The sequence below is a fragment of the Taeniopygia guttata genome, chromosome 1A (assembly GCF_048771995.1).
Source record: "Taeniopygia guttata chromosome 1A, bTaeGut7.mat, whole genome shotgun sequence".
Taxonomy (NCBI): Eukaryota; Metazoa; Chordata; class Aves; order Passeriformes; family Estrildidae; genus Taeniopygia; species Taeniopygia guttata.
Genome location: NC_133025.1, coordinates 6,813,859 through 6,831,873, shown reverse-complemented (window position 1 = coordinate 6,831,873; position 18,015 = coordinate 6,813,859). Strand labels below are relative to the sequence as shown.

At 43.9% G+C, this 18,015-nt stretch overlaps 1 protein-coding gene across 16 annotated transcripts in view; it reads left to right on the top strand.

Moving 5' to 3' along the window:
- FRMD4A (FERM domain containing 4A) overlaps positions 1-18,015 on the top strand; it is a 357,158-nt gene that overhangs the window by 298,979 nt on the left and 40,164 nt on the right. For all 16 annotated transcript variants that reach the window (XM_030290804.4, XM_072918958.1, XM_030290830.4 and 13 more), the window contains 3 exons: positions 2,120-2,185; positions 2,397-2,454; positions 4,322-4,408. In XM_030290804.4, coding sequence (XP_030146664.1) covers positions 2,120-2,185; positions 2,397-2,454; positions 4,322-4,408 — 211 coding nt within the window. The remainder of the gene's footprint in view (positions 1-2,119; positions 2,186-2,396; positions 2,455-4,321; positions 4,409-18,015) is intronic.

Genomic DNA, 18,015 nt, shown 5'->3' with positions numbered 1-18,015 from the left:
TATGATAATCATGGCAAGAGACCCAGGCTCTGCCTTCATGTGCACACCCATAACATCTGTGGTACTTGCTTGGATCAGTGTGCTGAATATGGTTTCATAGCTGTAGAATTTAGAGCTTACAGATCATTTTCTAAGATTTAAAATGATTCTGAGGGATTTGATGGGAGAGCTGGACCATTCCTTTACCCATGTAATGTGTCACTGGCTCAGCCAGCACCCTATTCTGCTGTGGCCTGCTGATGGAACAGCTCTGAAAAGGGCTCTTTTATTTTTGTAGGGTGAATGGGGGAAGCCACTTGGTGAATGAGTAAGGAAAACAGTTAAATAATCTCTCAGATAAACAACAGGTTTGTGAGGGAAAAGCTGGCCCTGCTGACAATCTAACAGACTGTCTGAATTGCTCCTTGCTGCCTTCACTGATCTTTCTGGTTCTCCTTTCTCTCTTCATTATTAAGGCTGCACAATCCTCAGCTTCCCTTCCCTATTCTTTCTTAAAGATGTTTTGGCTCTCTAGCACAGGGGTGCAAATGGGGAAGGCAGCAATGAGAAGATGCAGTCATGTTAAGCTGGGCTGGTGAAACACTTTGCAGTCCTCCACAAAAGCCCCCGTGGGCATCTCTGAACAGTTGTGGTGAGGTCATCTACCATCATCCCACCTGCTGGGCTCCTTCACACTGCCTAGCAATACAACTGGCTTCAGTTCTGCCTGGGAAAGGGTTACCACATGGTGGACAGCTGAAAGGCCCCATTAGGGGGTCCTGCTGGATCCAGGAAATGCAGGGAGGGAGGAATGCCAGTTCACATTGCCCTAAACCACCTGCAGCGTGATGGCATGGGATAGACACGTGATACGGATGGAAGCTCATGCAGGGTCAGGTGGGGAAGGTAGTTAAGGTTTCCCTCCTCTTGGTCTGGCAAGCTCTGTACAGTATATCCAGGGGACTCAAGAGATTCCCTGCCCTTGGGAGTCAAAAATAAAGTACAAAATAAAGAGCAAGAAATTGGTTTTAAACCGGAGAACTTCAGTGTTCTGTCACACTAGTGTAGCAGAGCAGGTCCTGTGTGCATTACACTGGATCCTTGGGCTATACTTTGCCATGCTGTGACCTTTGCTAGCACAGCTGATTATATGCATCAAATATCTCTGCTGCCCATTCACTGGAGAAGAATTATTTAAATTCTTTAAAAGTGAACTTACATGTGTCTCTCAACCTGTCATTTGTGTCATGCTGATCTCTCTTGGATGCTCCATCTCTGCTGCTTATTGGCTCACACTCAGAATTGTCTGACACAGAGGCCCACTGGTGTGGAACAGCCTCCATGGTTCACCTTGGAACACATGATGACATGGTTCATGTATACCTAAAACATAAAATTATCTTAGTCTCCAAGGAGCTGTTGGAAATGGGCCCCAGCTCATGCCAGCTCCCAGTGCATAGCCAGGAGTTGCCTGGAGGGTGCAAGTTAACTCAAAAGTAAGCAAAGGCACATGAATACTTTAAGAGTAAAGAAACACAAGTTTGAGTGCCCTGGAAATAGCCCTGTCACTGCTGTTATTGTTGCCTCAGTGTACACCAGGAATTCAGCTCCCTAAGAGAGATTTCTGCAGAGTACTTCCAGTGGTGCGTCTGCAGTTATGCAGTTGCAGTGAGGAGAAATCTGTCAGTCTTGGGGTTATGAATGGCCACGAATTTCTGACAGTTCTGCCTGTATTTCAGAGGACATGGTGGGCTTGACAAGAAGTTATAGCAGTTAGAATAAATCAGATCTTGAGCAGCTCCAACACAAATCTGTTTGCTCTCAGTGTAGTATTGTGGGCATAATTTGTAGATAAGGAAAGGAATGCAGAAAGGGAAAACTCTGTACAAGTAGGCTTTTGTGAGGCAAAAGGTTTGTTCCAGAGACCCAACCCTTACAAAACCATTTTTATTCTCAATCTGTGACTCCCCCTTTGTTTACCCTGCTTTGCACCAAATGCCCTCATCTAATGGTTTTGCTTGGCATCTTTTGATTCCATCAGTCAGTAGTTGTGTTAACAGACGTATCTCTTCAGCTTGTGGCAAGATTTTTAGTCATGATAATGCCATTATATATAACATCCAATTTTTTTCCTTTCCAGTGAGGATCGAGTCATTGAACACTACAAGAAACTAAATGGTCAGACAAGAGGTCAAGCAATTGTGAAGTAAGTGAAATAAGAATGATTTCTTTGTGACCTTTGTTTTATTAGGAAGTATTTTTACAGAGCTGTAAATACAATATATAACTATGCATCCCATCTCATGCAATGCTTCATTTTAAAGTATTTCTTGGCATAATTATTTATCAAAGTTTTTTTTTTTTCAGATCATCCTCTTACTCTCAGACATGTTATTCTCTTCTGTGTTGTTTTGCAGTTACATGAGCATTGTAGAATCCCTCCCGACATATGGAGTGCATTATTACGCAGTAAAGGTACGTGCTACAAGAAGGTCCTTCACTGAACTAAACTCTTGTTGGAGAGGGAGGGAGAGAGGTTCAAACAGCCACCCTGCTCTCAGAATACAATACACTGCTACTAAAGTCTTGTTTCACTTCCTGAGGTAGGATAAACTTATTTCAGCTGTGTGTGCATGTTTAGTAAATACAGATCCAAAGAGGAAAATCCTGTTCTTGGAGATAAAACCCTTGCAGTCCTATTGTGCTGGAGTGTTCAGCACAGTCAGCAGCACGGCAATGCCAGTGAACCATCACCACAGGGACAAGCCAGACACATCTCTGGCAGACAATCCTTTCTGTAGCTTCAGAAGGTCAGATCTTTCCCAGATGGCAGATCCATGAACACCTGTTTAGGGCCAGCCATGACCTGCATACTGTAGCTCCCCTGACATGAGATATGTAGATGGATACAGAGATTGTGCATCATTTTAATGCCAGAACTGTCTTATACTCTAGAGATAGGTATCACATTCTCATCACCAAACAGCTCTCCACTTCTATGTGGACTTCATGCAGCTGTATTCATGAAGTTCCTCATTTCTTTTGTCTAATGATTTATCACCAAAATTTCCAGCCTATTATTATTATTATTATTTATTATTATTATTATTATTATTATTATTATTATTATTGTTGTTGTTGTTGTTGTTGTTGTTGTTGTTGTTGTTGTTGCTATTATTATTACTTCTCTGCCTGACCAGCTGTGTAGGTTTGAGATTTTTTTAAGTAGAGAAATCAGTAAACATAGAAAGAAAGCTAGAGCCACATTCCCCAGAGCATATTCCCTCATTTATCACCCCTGAAGTTTTGATGTGTTTCATCATTATCTCTGTGCACAGATCATATGGTTTTTCATACATCTCTAATGTCTTGTACACATGGGGTACTATAAAAATGCAACTATCTGACTACCTGTCTCAGGAGATGCTTTTCTAGTCTATTCCTGCTAATAGGATGCAATAATAAAGTTATTATTACTTTGCAAAAATCATTAGCCTCATCTTTTCTCAGAGAACAGGATCTCTCCAGTTCCCTTTGCATCCAGATCTCTCGGACTACTCTAGATCAAGAAAAATCTAGTGAAGTGGGCTGGGTGTTCAATCCTGCAAAGACTTGAGAGCTATTACAGTGAGCTCCCCATGGTCAATAAGCAGCAATGAGGCAGCAAATATTGCACATAATAGGGTTTGCTTCTGCCTGATGTGGGGGTTTGATTTTGCTGTGTTTTACCCTGCCATTCTCTATCACATTAACAGAACAGATGTAATTTCATTGAGGACTTCAGCTCAGTAAAATTGCAGAGACTGGGATCAGATATCAGCCATTACTCCATAAGGACATTTTATTGCACTCAGACACAAAGCAGTTGGGTCCGAGCCTGTCAGACCTTATCACTTGGTAGCTCTCAGATCCCATTACTGCTGCATTTTCAAGACTAATGCTAAAATCCCTCCACATAATTCAAGTCAGCTGGGTGATTTGCTTTCCTTCTTCTCCAATCTCTGAGTGTTCAGACTGAATAATTTACAGGGAAGAGAAAGAAGATGCACCACTGCACAAGGGACCCATGTCAAACCTCCTCAGCACCCCTGACAGCGTTTTGAGTAACTTGATCACACATGATGTGTTTTAAATTGTTTTATATGTCATGGCCAAAAGTGAAACAGATCTCTTCTAAACCCTGTGGAGCTTTGTGACTTGTGGGAACTCAGCAGGGGGAAATTTAACAGCACCCATTCAAAGATACTACTTAGAAACAAATCTTCATCTTGAACAACGCCACAGGAAATCTCCAGCATTTCCCCATTGTATTCAATATAACTCCCCTTGTTTTCTCTTTCAGGACAAGCAGGGAATTCCATGGTGGTTAGGACTTAGCTACAAGGGGATTTTTCAATATGACTACCATGACAAAGTGAAACCAAGAAAGGTAAGTATTTACTTTTCTACCAAGATCTGGGCTTGCCACGCATGTCATAGCTTGAGTCAAGGGTGTGATGTACACCAAATGCTGGCATTGATTAATGTGATTTTTGAAGGATGTTTGTTTTCTCCCAAACTTGTCTCAGTGTCTGCAAAGAATTAATGGACAAAAGTAGCTCGTAATTTATTAAAAGTTGTGGGGTTTGGAGGAAATAATTGTCACTTACTCTTGCAATTTACATTTTTTTTGTGTGATTCATAAGACATAGATGGGAATTCAGGGACTGATCCTCTCAGGTGCTGGAGGCCTTCCATTCACTGGCAATGGTGGATAGGGGGTGCTCAGCCCACCCTTGATATTGTATTGTCAAGCTATAAATGATCTGAGAGAGACAGGGATGAAGAGACAGGAAAACTGCTTCCATTTATTACAAAAAGAAAATTGCATTATTTTCTCAGGACCAGCACTACATTTGATAAGCAACGATTTTTCCTAACAGAAGAGTTAATGTCAAGGTAGTAGGGAAAGCTGACTTTCAACACATGCATAAAAAAAAGGGCATGGGAAATTTTGATTCTTGAGCTCAGCCTACGAGGGGGACCCATGTGCTCTGATTTTCCCACCTAGAATGCCATCTAATATAAAAGACCTCATCCCTGAGCACATGCCCTGCAGGTGAGAATGTGCAACAGTGTTTGTTGCACTGCAAACCTGTGGAGACATCGGGAGGCAAGACGCTTGCAGGCTGCAGAACTGGAAGATTTGGAGGCAGCTATTCTGTGGATGCAAAAGCTTCCACAGTGAATTAAATTCTGCATTTGTCTTTTCATTGTCTCTGTACCAATTCTTCTTTCACCTCCTGGTCACATTCAAGTTGGACACTGCCTGGTGCTCACAGAGAGCATGTTCTATTAAAATGAACTAGTATCAAGGTTTTGGTAGAAAACTGCTAAGGAGACAGCAAGAGACAATAGGTGCACCAAGTAGCCTTTCATTCACTGAAGGCTGTTAATGGGACTTTTATTCATTAAAAGAAAGGACAAGGAGAGTAAGGAGATCTTCACAAAGACTAAAATACACATCTATTTGGGATCAATCATTACCTGCAGGGCAAGCCATCCTCACACATGGTAGTTTAAAACATGCCTAGGCTAGGTGTTTGCTCCCACATATCTCCAGCAGTGCCAATCCCCCAGGGAAGACATGTACTTAAAAGATGCCTTCAGAAGTCTGTCTTAGGAATACAAACATTTCTGTGGAAAAAATGAGTGCCCTGCCATGACAGGACTCAGCCTTTCACACGTTATAGCAATTATTGTCAGCCCTCTTGGGATGAGTGGGTCAATGGAGAGCATCAGAAGGAAGGAGAGGAGAGATCAGGTGCTCTAACTGCATGAGAGGAGACACATTTCCACCAGAAGGGTCAAACCTCCTTTCTCAGCTTGTCTACTTTCTATTCTCAGCTGTTCAGTGTGATCTGCTCTATAGCATTGGTTTTGGAGCTTGATAAACTTGTCACCAGCCTGTGTCCCCACTAGCCTACCTCTAGCACTCACACTGCACCTCAAATCAGGGGCTTTAGGCACCTCTGGTCCTTATTCTCCAAGTGTAACCCTAAAAAAAATAGGATGCTGGTTTTCTCTTTATTGGGAATTAGTTTTTTGGGTCTAAGTAAATCGTGTATGAAATCCAGCAGACCCAAAACAATGGGTTGTATAAACCTTATGTATAAACTACTAAGAACTGTGGCAGAAGTGGTCATTTATCTGTGAGGAAAGGTTGGGTGGGAAGGGAAAGCAGGAATTTCCAGGCTCAGATCTGTCCATTGCCACAATCCAGAGACCACAGCAGTGAAAAGAAAGCCTAGATGAGCATTTCTCTGCTACATGATGCTTGCAAACCCCATCTGTTGGCAGAGCTATTCCAAAATGAACAGCCGAAATCAGGGATGGGACTTGGACAGAGTGGCTGAGGCTTCATTATTTCTCCATGGAGTGATTTTACCTTGTGTGGAGCAAGTAAAAAGACTTCTTACCCTACACAGGTGGTAAAACCCCTCTGGCAAGAGCAGATCAACTGCCTCAGTGAGGCGTAGTGTTTAATCCTCTTGCTAATTAGATTGTAAAATTGCACTCAATAACCCTGGTATCTGGGAGCAGCCTGCCACAGTATCTGATTCATTTCACTGCACCAGCATGTGCTGGTTCAAGTCTTTGCTGTGCAAACGGGATGCATAAACTTTACTGAACTTTCTGCAAGGTAAAATTAATGGGGGAGGAGGAAAAAGATTATGGCTTTTCTGAGCTTTAATATTTTGTTCCTGCACATGCTGATGCCAGAAACAAATTGAAAACTTACAATGGAAAAATAAGTCTCCCTGGAAAAAACACAAACAGAAAATTTTAGAAAGAAACCAGCTGAAATCAAGACATTTATATTAAATGCATATAAAAACTGTTTGTCTTATGAGGAGATTGTAATGTTTTCCTTTATGTCATCCTAGATAGATTTCCATGTTTCTTGTGCTTGTGAGTAAAACTGTAACACACACTAAGCAGCTGAACCTATCTCAGGCGATCTCATTAGCAGTCACTCAAAACCATGATTTCAGTAAATTGCTGGAGTAAATCAGCCATGTGTCTCTAGAAAACTAACCAGGTTTGTCAGCAAGTTAGATGAGACTGGAGAGGGGAATCGAGGCTGGGCCAGAACCTCATCCTGCTTGCACTGTTCTCACTCAGGCACCAAGTTCTCCAGCATTACTGGAGATGCAGCTGAGATGGGTGTCTGGCATCTAGTCCTGCGTGGTTCAGATGGGAATGCAGGGCTATTAAACTGGAATGCAGTTGTACCTAGACTGCAGAGACTAATGTGTCTCTGTGTTTCTATTTTTATGTTCCTTCCTGGCTATGCTTGAATTTTGTGGAAGCCCTGAATCTACCCAAAGCCATCACTTTGAGGGTCATCCTTTTTCTTCTGTCAGTTGGGGGCTAGCTCACAGACTCAGCAAAGCCCTGTCAAAGGCTTGCCCTCTTCCCCTTGAATGTTGCCTGTTCTAGTGCAAATTTGGTCCCTATGAGTTACAATCTGCTAGCTGTACATTCTTGGGTATGAAATAATTGCAAAAGTTTTGGTATACTGCACAAAATCCAATGCTCCAGCTGAACAAGAAGAAGAGAGTATCGAGTGTGGAAAGATGGCTGCTGTCCTGCCAACCATATATTGAGGCATTCTGGAAGCTGGGCTGGCAGAACCAGTGTCATTTGTGTAGAAGCAACTCACAGCTTCCAGGGTGGACAGAATCCATTTCCCTCTATGTTAAACTTAGCTTCTACAAACACTTTCTTGTGAAGAGAAAAGACCAAACCCATGATTTTCAGAGAAGGGTCATTAGGAGCAACTGGAAAAAAAGCCAAGGCACTGCAGCAACCCTGTGTGAGCATTTGTCTGTGAGTGGTGTGTGTCATTTTAACCAGCATGCAGGGATGTGACTCCTCTCCATCCCCAGAGACCTGTACACAGAGAGCCTCAGCATAGCCTGGAGCTGTGAGATCTGCACACCCAAGTAGTAGCACCAGGCATATCTCTGTTGTTCTAGCGAGATATTCCCACTGATTTAAGAGCCCAAAGGCATTTTTTGTGCAAACAGCTTAACAGTTAGTAAACAACTCCAAGCTGAAGAGTGAATGATTAACAAAGTCAGCCAAAGGACTTCCATATGGCAGATAAAAAGAGAGAGAAAATGTTTAACTTATCACCAAAAATAAAATTACCTTAAAGGAGAGTCTCATAATGTTTAGTTGCTTTGTAAGAGATACATCTATATAGTGTTATCTCATTTTCTTCTATAGAAAGCTATTGTCAATGAAACCTAAAGTGAGCCTTTTTTCTCAGACTCATAAACATTATCACTGCTTACATTACCTGGTTACTGAAGAGAGCCCAAAGGGAATAAAGGTATTCAGAAATAAGATAAATGTGAGGCATCACAAAATTCAGCCATTAATGTAACTTGACAAAAAAATTTCCTTGTGACAGCTGCCAGTTTCTGCCATTCCTTCTCAGCATTACCCTTTCTCTGAGATTAAATGAAGCATGCTGTGAGAATGCTCTGTCCCTTTCCATAAGGTCTCTGCAACAGTCTTTGGGTTCTCATGACAAAGTATTTAATTTTTAGTTTGTAGTGACATCATGAATCTAAAGCAAAAGTAACAGGTTGACTTCCCATTTAAACATGAAAAAAATAAGAGGCAAGTTGGACCCATCCTACCAAGCAATGTAAATTCAGTAGTTTTAAGTGTCTGACAAGAGAAAAACCACCTGCTTGTCAAAAGCATGAGCAAAGTAATCAGCACGTTAATTGTGTCCAGAAAGTGAAAGATTGCTGTCCTGTGACACTTGGCCTTTTGCAAACAACAAGAGATAGAGTGAACTTTCCCAATTCCAGAGGCAAAATAGGATATTTACACAGGAGGAGCAATAGCCTAATTAAGAGCTGCTTTATTGCAGAACAAATAGATCCTCTCTGCTTTAGGACATAATGAAGCATTGTCAAGTCAGTAATTGCATTGATGGAGTGGTTAAACTCGTGCTTCCTGTGGTGAAGGAATGACAGACCAGTAACTTAAAAAAATAACATAAAATAAGGATTGATGTGAAATGTACAGAAAGTAGTGGATGATGGGGAGGAGGAAGCTGACAGATTGCTATCTGTCCAAACTGATCATAGAACACAGGGAGACTCAAAAATGCAAAAGAAAGATGAAATTCAGATTAGTTACTGGGAGCCCTATTCACTTGCACAGCTCCTTGCCACACGATACAATAGAGGCCAAGAGCTCAGAAGGATTGAAGATAGCACTAAAAGCGTGAACTTCCCCCCAGGGTTTTAACATTGGGTTGGTTATTTTCAAAGAGGATTTTGGGAGGGGTTATAAATCCTCCTGTTCAAGGAGGGTGTTTGATTTGACACCAAGTTGGTTTCTGTTGTCAGAGGTATGGAGCATGTGTCTCACTCCTCTCACTGGCATGCTGCTGAGCCACAGGATGTATTCAGAACAGGCTGGACTTTCTCTAGGGCATCCAGAATCAAGTGAAATCAGAAAATGTATTGGACTCATGTTTCATTGAGCTCCTCGTCATTTCCTAGGACCTTTGCAGACACCTTTGCATTGTAGACAGGAAGAGAAGATTTCAAATTTACAAATGATAAAAAACGAGCAGAAATCATTTCCAGGAAATACTGGTTTAAAAGCTTGTAGAGTCTCAGTGGCGCTGCTGTAATAAATTATTCACTGTGATTAGCAGGCTGTTAAGGACTACCTGCTGACTCCTTCTGCTCTGCGCTTTCATTTCTCTTCCCACTGCTGATCCCTTGTGCTTCTTGGGTTATGGACTTGGCTGTAAACTGAACCAGTCTTCAGGTCACAGTGGGTTCAACTAATTTTATAGTGCAGTAATTCAGTCTTGGTTTAGTGTTTGGAAATGTGGAGCATGGAAGGAGAGAGACATGTACAAAGCGAGGTTCCTTACCACGCTGTTCCTTCTCATAGAGAGAGGTTGCTCACCCAATTTCTTTCCTTAAAACATAATACCCAGACCTGCAAACGCTGAAAAGCAGACACAGTTTAAAGCCTTTCCCTGCAGAAATTCCCTATTCCATCCCCATAAGACAGGAGACCTTGTTCTCACCAGTACCTTTTTTGCTGCTGTCTGCCCTCAGTTTGGGGTTTCTACCATCCAGCACAAGGCACTTCCCCTTTCAGCACCCACTACCCCATGCCTTACCACTGTGCCAAAGAGCTGCCAAACACACTGGGAGCTGAATAAATGACATCAAAGCACACTGGGCTGGAAAGCAGGATTATGTCCCTGACACTGAGAACTTCCACAGGATTTGGCTGGACATGCCACTGGGCTGTGATTCAGTGAACATTTCTTTTGGCAGCAGTATCAGCTGAAGTGGCCTTCAGCACTCTCCTCCCCCATCACAATCCTGCCCCATTGCTCACTTCCTCCCCCGGGCCCCTTCCTCAGCCATCCTGGTATAGCTGTGCAGTTGGGAAGGAAGCTGCTCCAGAGAAGGGATCAGACTCTCTTAGCACCAGCCAGCCACAAAAAGGGGTCACTCTTAACCTCGATCAGTCCCCAGTCCCATTCACCATCTGACCCACAATCAGTGTCCTACAGCAAAGCTATAGGAGCTGGATATAGGTACAGGCTGCATAAATAACTGCAGCCAGAAAAAGAAACAGCTATTAACCTACCAGTAACTTTGTGGAGTGAGACAAGAGCTTCACAGCTCAGAACAAGTTGGAAGGAGTTCAACTGCATGGAGTTTGTCATGGTTGAACCAGGATGAATTAACAGTTAGGTATAAGGTCATCATGCTCACTTTTTCCTCCTCATAAAAGTTGGTATAAATTTGCTTCGGTGTGTCTCCCAAACAGGGCTGATTTCAGACAGGTGAGTAGATTGTCTAGGTAAATGAACTTTTTAGAATCATACCAATTTCCATTCTGTAGGTAAATAAGTAGTTTTATCTACTACAATGCTTGCAAACATTAATACACAGTCTAAGGCACTGCTGTTTTATAAAGAAACCAGCACTATTCTGGTGGTTTAGTGTGCTATGGTGATACCATTAGACATATAGTTCCCAGGGTTTTCTGTGAGAATTTATATTCAGAAAAGCTAGAGCATGACGTTCCCATTATCTAGCCAAGTCAAGACCATGGCTACCATTAAATATAGGAGTAGTCCCATCAAAATAAAACTCCCTTCTCTAAGTCCTTTGTTGTATTCAGATCTTAAACAGTAATTCTGTGTAAAAGCAGCAGCCAAGTCTTAAATGATTCTGCAGCACACAGCAGGAACTTCAACAAGATGCAAAGACAAATCACTCTGACAGCACAAAGTGAAACAAATTGGACCTCAGGGCTCTGGAGTTAGGGTGGAGATCTGGAGAGAGATTGAAACCTCCTTGAGCACTTATGCTTGGCTCTGAAGTGGTGGCAAGCTCCTCTACACCCCACCCTGCTCAGATGCTGTCTCTTAGCTCACCAGGGCTGCTCTGAAGGCTTGGACACTTTTATCATGAGATGAAGCCATGCAGGGGTCCCATTACTCTGTGGTTGTGGCTGTGAGGCACCTTTGGTCAGTGGTCTGGGCAGGAGACTCAGAAGGTTCACTGCAGCCATCACCATGAGAGTGGGATTGCTGCTGCCATGGCACCCCCTGTGCAGACATCCAGAATCATGGGAGTATTTTCAGTCACACAAATTATTGTGCATCGCCACAGCAGCATGGGATGGGAATGTGATTCCTATATTTTGGTTCTAAGACAGAGCTACTTTAGCAAGCCACTGGAGAAGACATGAAGACCTTTAAGAGAGAGAGTAGCAGTAATGGTTTGTGGGCAGCAAACTGGGCATCCTTTATCTAATACATGGTATATTGTGCCAGAAAGGAGAGCTCTTCAATGCAGAAAGATCCAGTCACTTTGATGTCCTTTCAGAGAATAAAAGGGAGAAAGTTTAACTTAAACCAACCAGGGAGAAAAGGTTCTTTGTAGATCTATTGATTTAGACACACACAGCATGGTGACAGCGGTGCACAATCTAACAGCAGCTACCAGATATATATGTGCCGTGAAATTGGACTGGGTTGTATATAAAGTCAAAGTCTAATCTCCCAGTCTGTGTAGTTACAGAAACAAATATCAAGTTGCATTATTTAGACAAATAATGCTTTGTCCAAATAGCAGCTCTTCCCTCTGTGATCTGATGCTCTGCTGTCTCTCTGAGCAAATAAGCCACTTTGAAATTTAATAGGGAATTGTGTTTCCATAATGGAAATGGTTGCAGAGTGGTTATTATATAGACCTAGATGCAATTTGTGTTCGGTCAAGCCAGAAATGTTTGCAGGGGTGGTGTGGTTCCACAAGAACAGCACACAGCAAAAGGGATCTCAAATTGGACCAGAAATTGTTTGTCTGTTTGGCAAAAAAAGGCCTGAAGCCTGAGGCAAAGAAGTAATTAGATAGTGAGCTGGGATTGCTGACAGACCACTGAAAGTCCCACTTAGCCAAGCCATTCTCTCATTCCATGAGGGTAGGGAGGACGGCAAGCCTCTGGGAAGATCATTGGTAGGGCTTTTCCCACATCAAATCACTCAGGAAATCCTTTTTTTTGTTTGTTTTTCTTGTTTTGAGAAGTAAAAGAAAAAAAATATCCCAAAGTAATAAAAATAAAGGAATGAATGGAAGTGTGGCAGGATGGAGGACTAAGTTATGGTGCAGTGGCATCCCCATCTCATGACCCAGGGGCACCCTCAGCAGTGGGTCACACTAATTCACAGGTGACAGCCCACGGAAATCTCTTGGTAAATCTGTCCCTGAAACAAGAGCCCATTTGTTTGAGCTAAGATGGTGCTGTTCTGCCTGGACCAACTCCTTCCTCATTCACTCTAACTAGTTTGACAGAGGTATGATTGATGGGAGCAGGGTTGGCTTGAGGCAGAACACAAATCCATGCCCGGAAACCATGGCCCCACTGAAATCACAGGGACAAAACTGCCATTGACTTCTCTGGAGCTGTGATTTCCATAGAGTTTAAGGCCAAAAAGGGACCGCTCACAACCTCCACTCTGACCTCCTGCATAACTCAACTCCTACAATTTAGCTTGCTGGTTTGTTCAGTGGAGGAAATTACATTTCCAAGGAGGAATTTTTTTTGTTATGTTTGTTTTGTCTTTAAACTGCAGGACAAAAGACTTGGGAGCTTGTGGCTTCATTCATGCAAGCTGTGTGAAAATACTGTCATTGTTTTAGTTCCATTGTTTAATACCAGTTTTAGTACTGGGATGTCATCCCTGCTGACTCTTGCCCATAGCGTAGGCAAGGGAAGGGGTTGCATTGGGACTGTTAGAAATGTTCCACATTATTTCTCTGCCTTTCCGAGAAGCCATTCAGAGTATCCAGTCTGGGTAGTAGTGCATGCATTTGGAGGGATGATTGTTCCTTCTGCATAGAGTGATTTAATAAGGCATTAATCATCTAGGAAGTGGCAAGACTTGAAGGACTGGGGGATGCCATATAGGTCAGGAAGTCCAACAGCAATTACAGTTGGTCATTTATTAATCTTTAGAATCAAAGAAAAATATGGGTCCTCTGGAGGTCTCTAGTCCAACCTCCTGCTAAAAGTTGGCCCACCTTCAGAGTTTGATCTGTTTACACATGACCCTAGTGTTTGACCAGCTGCACTGATTGTTTTGGGATTTGGGGTTTTAATTTATATATCTTCTAATAATTTCCCTTGCTGCAACCCTGCAGCCTGTGTCTATTACCTCTTATACTTTCACTGGGCACTTCTGAGCAAAGTCTGTCTCCATCTTCTTTGTAAATTCCCTTTGGATCATAAAACAGAGTTACCAGCAGGTAGATCCTCTATAGATTTCTGCAGATGATTTGAGTCTGAACAGCCACCAAGAATGCTATCTGGAACCCTTGAGAGTGTGTGCATTCAGCCTGTGTCTCATCTTAGGTGATTCAGCACACTGAAAAGAGAAAGAAAATGAGATTATATTTGTTTCCTAAGAGACCAAATGCAAAATGGCTCACATTGTGTCCCCACAGCGTGCCCAGCCATAGTGCATGCTCCCCAGTTGAGTACTGAGTCTGGCTCTTCTGGGCACAGCAGGCAGAAAACAGTATCAAGAACCCCATACCCCAACCTCAGGATTTGGAATTATTCCAAAAGATATCATTTGGGCATGTTTCTCTAAGTGCCACAGTCCAGAGAGCACTGTGCACTAACCTTCAGTGCTGGCCTTCAGCAACCCCCTCTGTCCTGTGCCTGAGCTGAAGGGCAACACAGAGCAAGCAACAGCCTCATTACTGCCAGGGGCTCCCAAATAAATGGCACTGTACTTCCACTGAATACTCTGGCAAGGCTCCCTGAGCACAAAGGGACAGAGCACAGCCCAGTGCCTAGCACTAACTCAGGTTCCCACACCTCTCCAAAAGTCCAGGTCACCCAGGCCATGAGTGACCAAGCCAGAAGCAATCCCTGATATTTCATTCACAAAAGACATTCCCTTCTTTATCAGGAACCTCCAGCATTTTTCAAACACTCTGACGCTGACCCTACCTCCTGGCATGTGCAAACTCCTCAGTACCAGCTGCGTGGTCAATAAAAATGGTAAAATATCCTTCAGACTCATATGGCTGAAATGGATGCAGACCCCGGGCCTCCTCTCCTCCAGGCTCAGCTTAATTAAGGACTAGCCAGCAAACCACAAACGTGCTCACAAAAGAAGATTGCGTCTGAAGGGTTTTGACTGCAGCTCTTTCTAACTAGTCACAAACATCTGGTGCCTGACAAGCTTGCCAGCTTCTTGGAAGGGGTTTCCAGTGAGAAAATTCCTGTAGCTTGCACCTGAATTCTCCACAGCACACCATGAAGCACTCGGATCTCTCTCCTGGCTCCTCTTCTAAACTGCCAGCTTTGTAGAATACATTTCTGGCACTGGTTTCCCCATCATGGCCTCCCCACCCACCACAACACATTTTAAACAGTGCATGTGGTCTGATGGGGAATAGTTATTCCCTTGAATGTTCACAAGTTGATAAGCAGTTTTTCAAATTCAAGTGATAGTGTCAGTTCCATGATGAAATAGAGATCATGGTGGGGACAGGCCCCTTGGAGGAGGAGGGAATAAGGGTAATTATTTTCTCTTCTTTTACTAGCCTCTTTCACATGCATGTGTGAGTGTGCAGCTGTGCTCAAAAGCCAGTGGATACTTCCTTAAGTATCTGTTGAATATTAAATCATCTCATGTGCAGCCTGTAATGATGGCCACTACCAAAAATTGTTCCCATCTGAAAGCTGCCCAGTGCTGCATGATCCAAAACGAGCTGCTGACCTCAGAAGAGAACCCAGCAGGCAAACCACCACATCACAGACTTGGCCCTCTGCAGCGCCGCTAATTGTCCCCTTGTCTGTGGGCACTGAGCGAAGGCAGCTACTCAAGGGCAGGAGAACTGTGCTCCAAGCTTGTGTTAATGATTGACTTTCTCCTAAGCCACATTTCCAGTGTGTTTGGGGAGATGCTGTCCCAGTCCCTGCTGAGGTACTCTGTCAAAGGGTCATTGCACCTCTGATGCAATCCCAGTAACACCAATACAAATTGTCCCACCCACATGTGCAGGCATTGGATTTGGCCCAGGAAATTAACCAAAGACAATCATAAGCCAAATAACCCAAAATCAGACCCAACCTCAGTGCAAGGAGAGGCAAACCTGCCACGAGCATGGATGCTTTGACTCAAACCAGCCCCAAAACCATCATGCATCTGTTGTCGCTGCATTTCCACAAGATCCTGTTGAAATTACAACCAGCTCCCTGCTGGGGCTCTATTCCCCAGTGAAGGTTGCAAGAACCAGCATGGTAAAAGGATCTTGATGGGTAAAAATTATGCTTCCATTTAGGAAGACCTACTAATGGCACCTTGTGCATCTGTCACTGCATTAACAACATAAATCTGAGACCATACATAAGGCGGGCAACTGGTGAAGAGAACAGCTTGCTTACATTAGGAGGTCTGGCTGAAGGGGCACCTTCAGCTTTGTTTCTCTGAAGGGATTGTGATCAGCTAACAGGAAAGTGGATACTTTCCTATGGGTATTCACATCTTTGCAGACTGGATTCCTTTTGTATAGGAAGGGGGAGACCTCTCAGATCAATGTGGGAAAAAGGAGTGGGACACTGTAGAAAAATACTTGGGGAGCAAATGGAGCACAACTACAGCAATGGTAAAACACACATGTATGTTTAGGAAGCAGAGCTATGGAATAAAAGACACAAACTTAGGCTGTGGGGTCACTTCCACCCCCTCCCTCCCAAGAGTCTGGATTTGCCTCCTTCTGCCAAGGAAAATAACAAAACTAAATATAAAAATGCATCAATCTGGGGAGCTGCTCCAGTGCCCAAAACGTAGGTGTCTAATGCTGTTTTAGGCACTGCTGGTGATCCAAGACATCTGCGTGGGGCTGGCAGATACAGCTCCGGACCTATGTCAGGCTCCCTCCCACCTGGGGCAGCAGCCAGGGGCCAGGCAGGGAACCCTGGGGCATGGAAAAGGGCACTACATGCCTACATTTGGGCATCTGAACAGCTTCCCCAGAGCCCTGTGTGTTTGGACAGTTGGAGTTAATCATCGAAGAGAAACGAGAAACAGAGCTTCCCTTAGCAAACAGCACTGTGAGATTTGGTAGCAGAGAGGGTAAAATAGAACAGGATCTGAGCACAGGGGACAGTCCGGCAGAGACAAGAGGAGGAGGATGGGCAGGACAGCATCCAAATAGAGCAGCTGCCAGCAGCTCAGAAAAGTTTCAAATTCCTTCTGCGCCACGCCGAAGTTTAGTCATAAATGACAACGGGGGACCTGGGGACAGAGGTATTTTCTGAAGGGTGTGATCTGCTGGCTTCTTAGACTCTTATGTGTTCCACATGTCAGAACGCCTCCCAAACACGTCCTCTGCACATGCCGTGCAGCACAGCCACGCTGTCCTCCCCGCCTTGCAGATGGGCATCTGGAAGCACAGAGGGATGTTTTCAGCTTGACCCCAGTTGTTGTCTGTGGGAGTTTAGGCCCCAAACTTCCTTTTCATGCCTTTGAAGCCAGGCACTTAAAGAGGAGTCAGACTTCAGCTCCCAGCTTAACCCTTTCACCCTGTGTCTGTCCTCCCTCAGTGGGTAAAATAATGGGTGTTTCTGTGCTTCATTTGGTATTTACAAGTTTTATGCAGCAATTAATACTTCCAGTGGAGGAATAGAATAAAATAATCCCCTAGGGACAATGTAACTCAGCCTTTCAGACTTCCCATCTCTCCTGGCTCCCTTCTTCCCCTACCCCATCGGCAATGTGGACAGCCCAAGAATATGGGGTAGCTTAGTGCTCTTCTTAATCTCTACCATGCCTTCCAAGAAGCACTCTGTTACAGAAAGGGAAAAAGAATAGAGGGGAAAAAAAACCAATCTTGCTTGGAAACTTTAACAAATATTTTCAATTTTTCTGGCCCTGAAATACGATCAAGGAGAAAATGTTGGGTCCTCTCTGAGGTTTCTTTTATTCTCAAGATTTCGGCTTCACCAGCAGCTATATCAGTGCAAATCAAATTATGCCTCCTGTTTACTTATCTCCAGAGTGCTGACACTGGCAGCCAAGGCTTATCTCGGCGTGTCAGGAACCAGCGCCTTCCTCGGGGGTAGGACAGGAACTCCACAGCAGCTACTTGGAGTGGGAGAGGGAGTGTAAATCAGGGAAAGCGCTGCTGCCTGTGCTCCCCAGCAGTTCCCCAGCTCTGCTGCTTGCTAGGGGCAATGCAGGGAAGACAAAATCCGAGATGCCAAAGAGGCTGCAAGCTGCCTCCTCCCTGTGGATTAGCAGCCTGGAAACCGGGGTTTGGATTTTAGCTTACTCATTTGCGAGGAAAAGGCAGCGGTGGAGCTGCCCGCAGTGGTGACGGTGTGATAGTTTGCGGAGCTGGCACTATTCCGCTGTCACCGCGTCCTTCGCGCTGCTCCTGAGGTCGGTCCGCCCTCCTGCCTGGG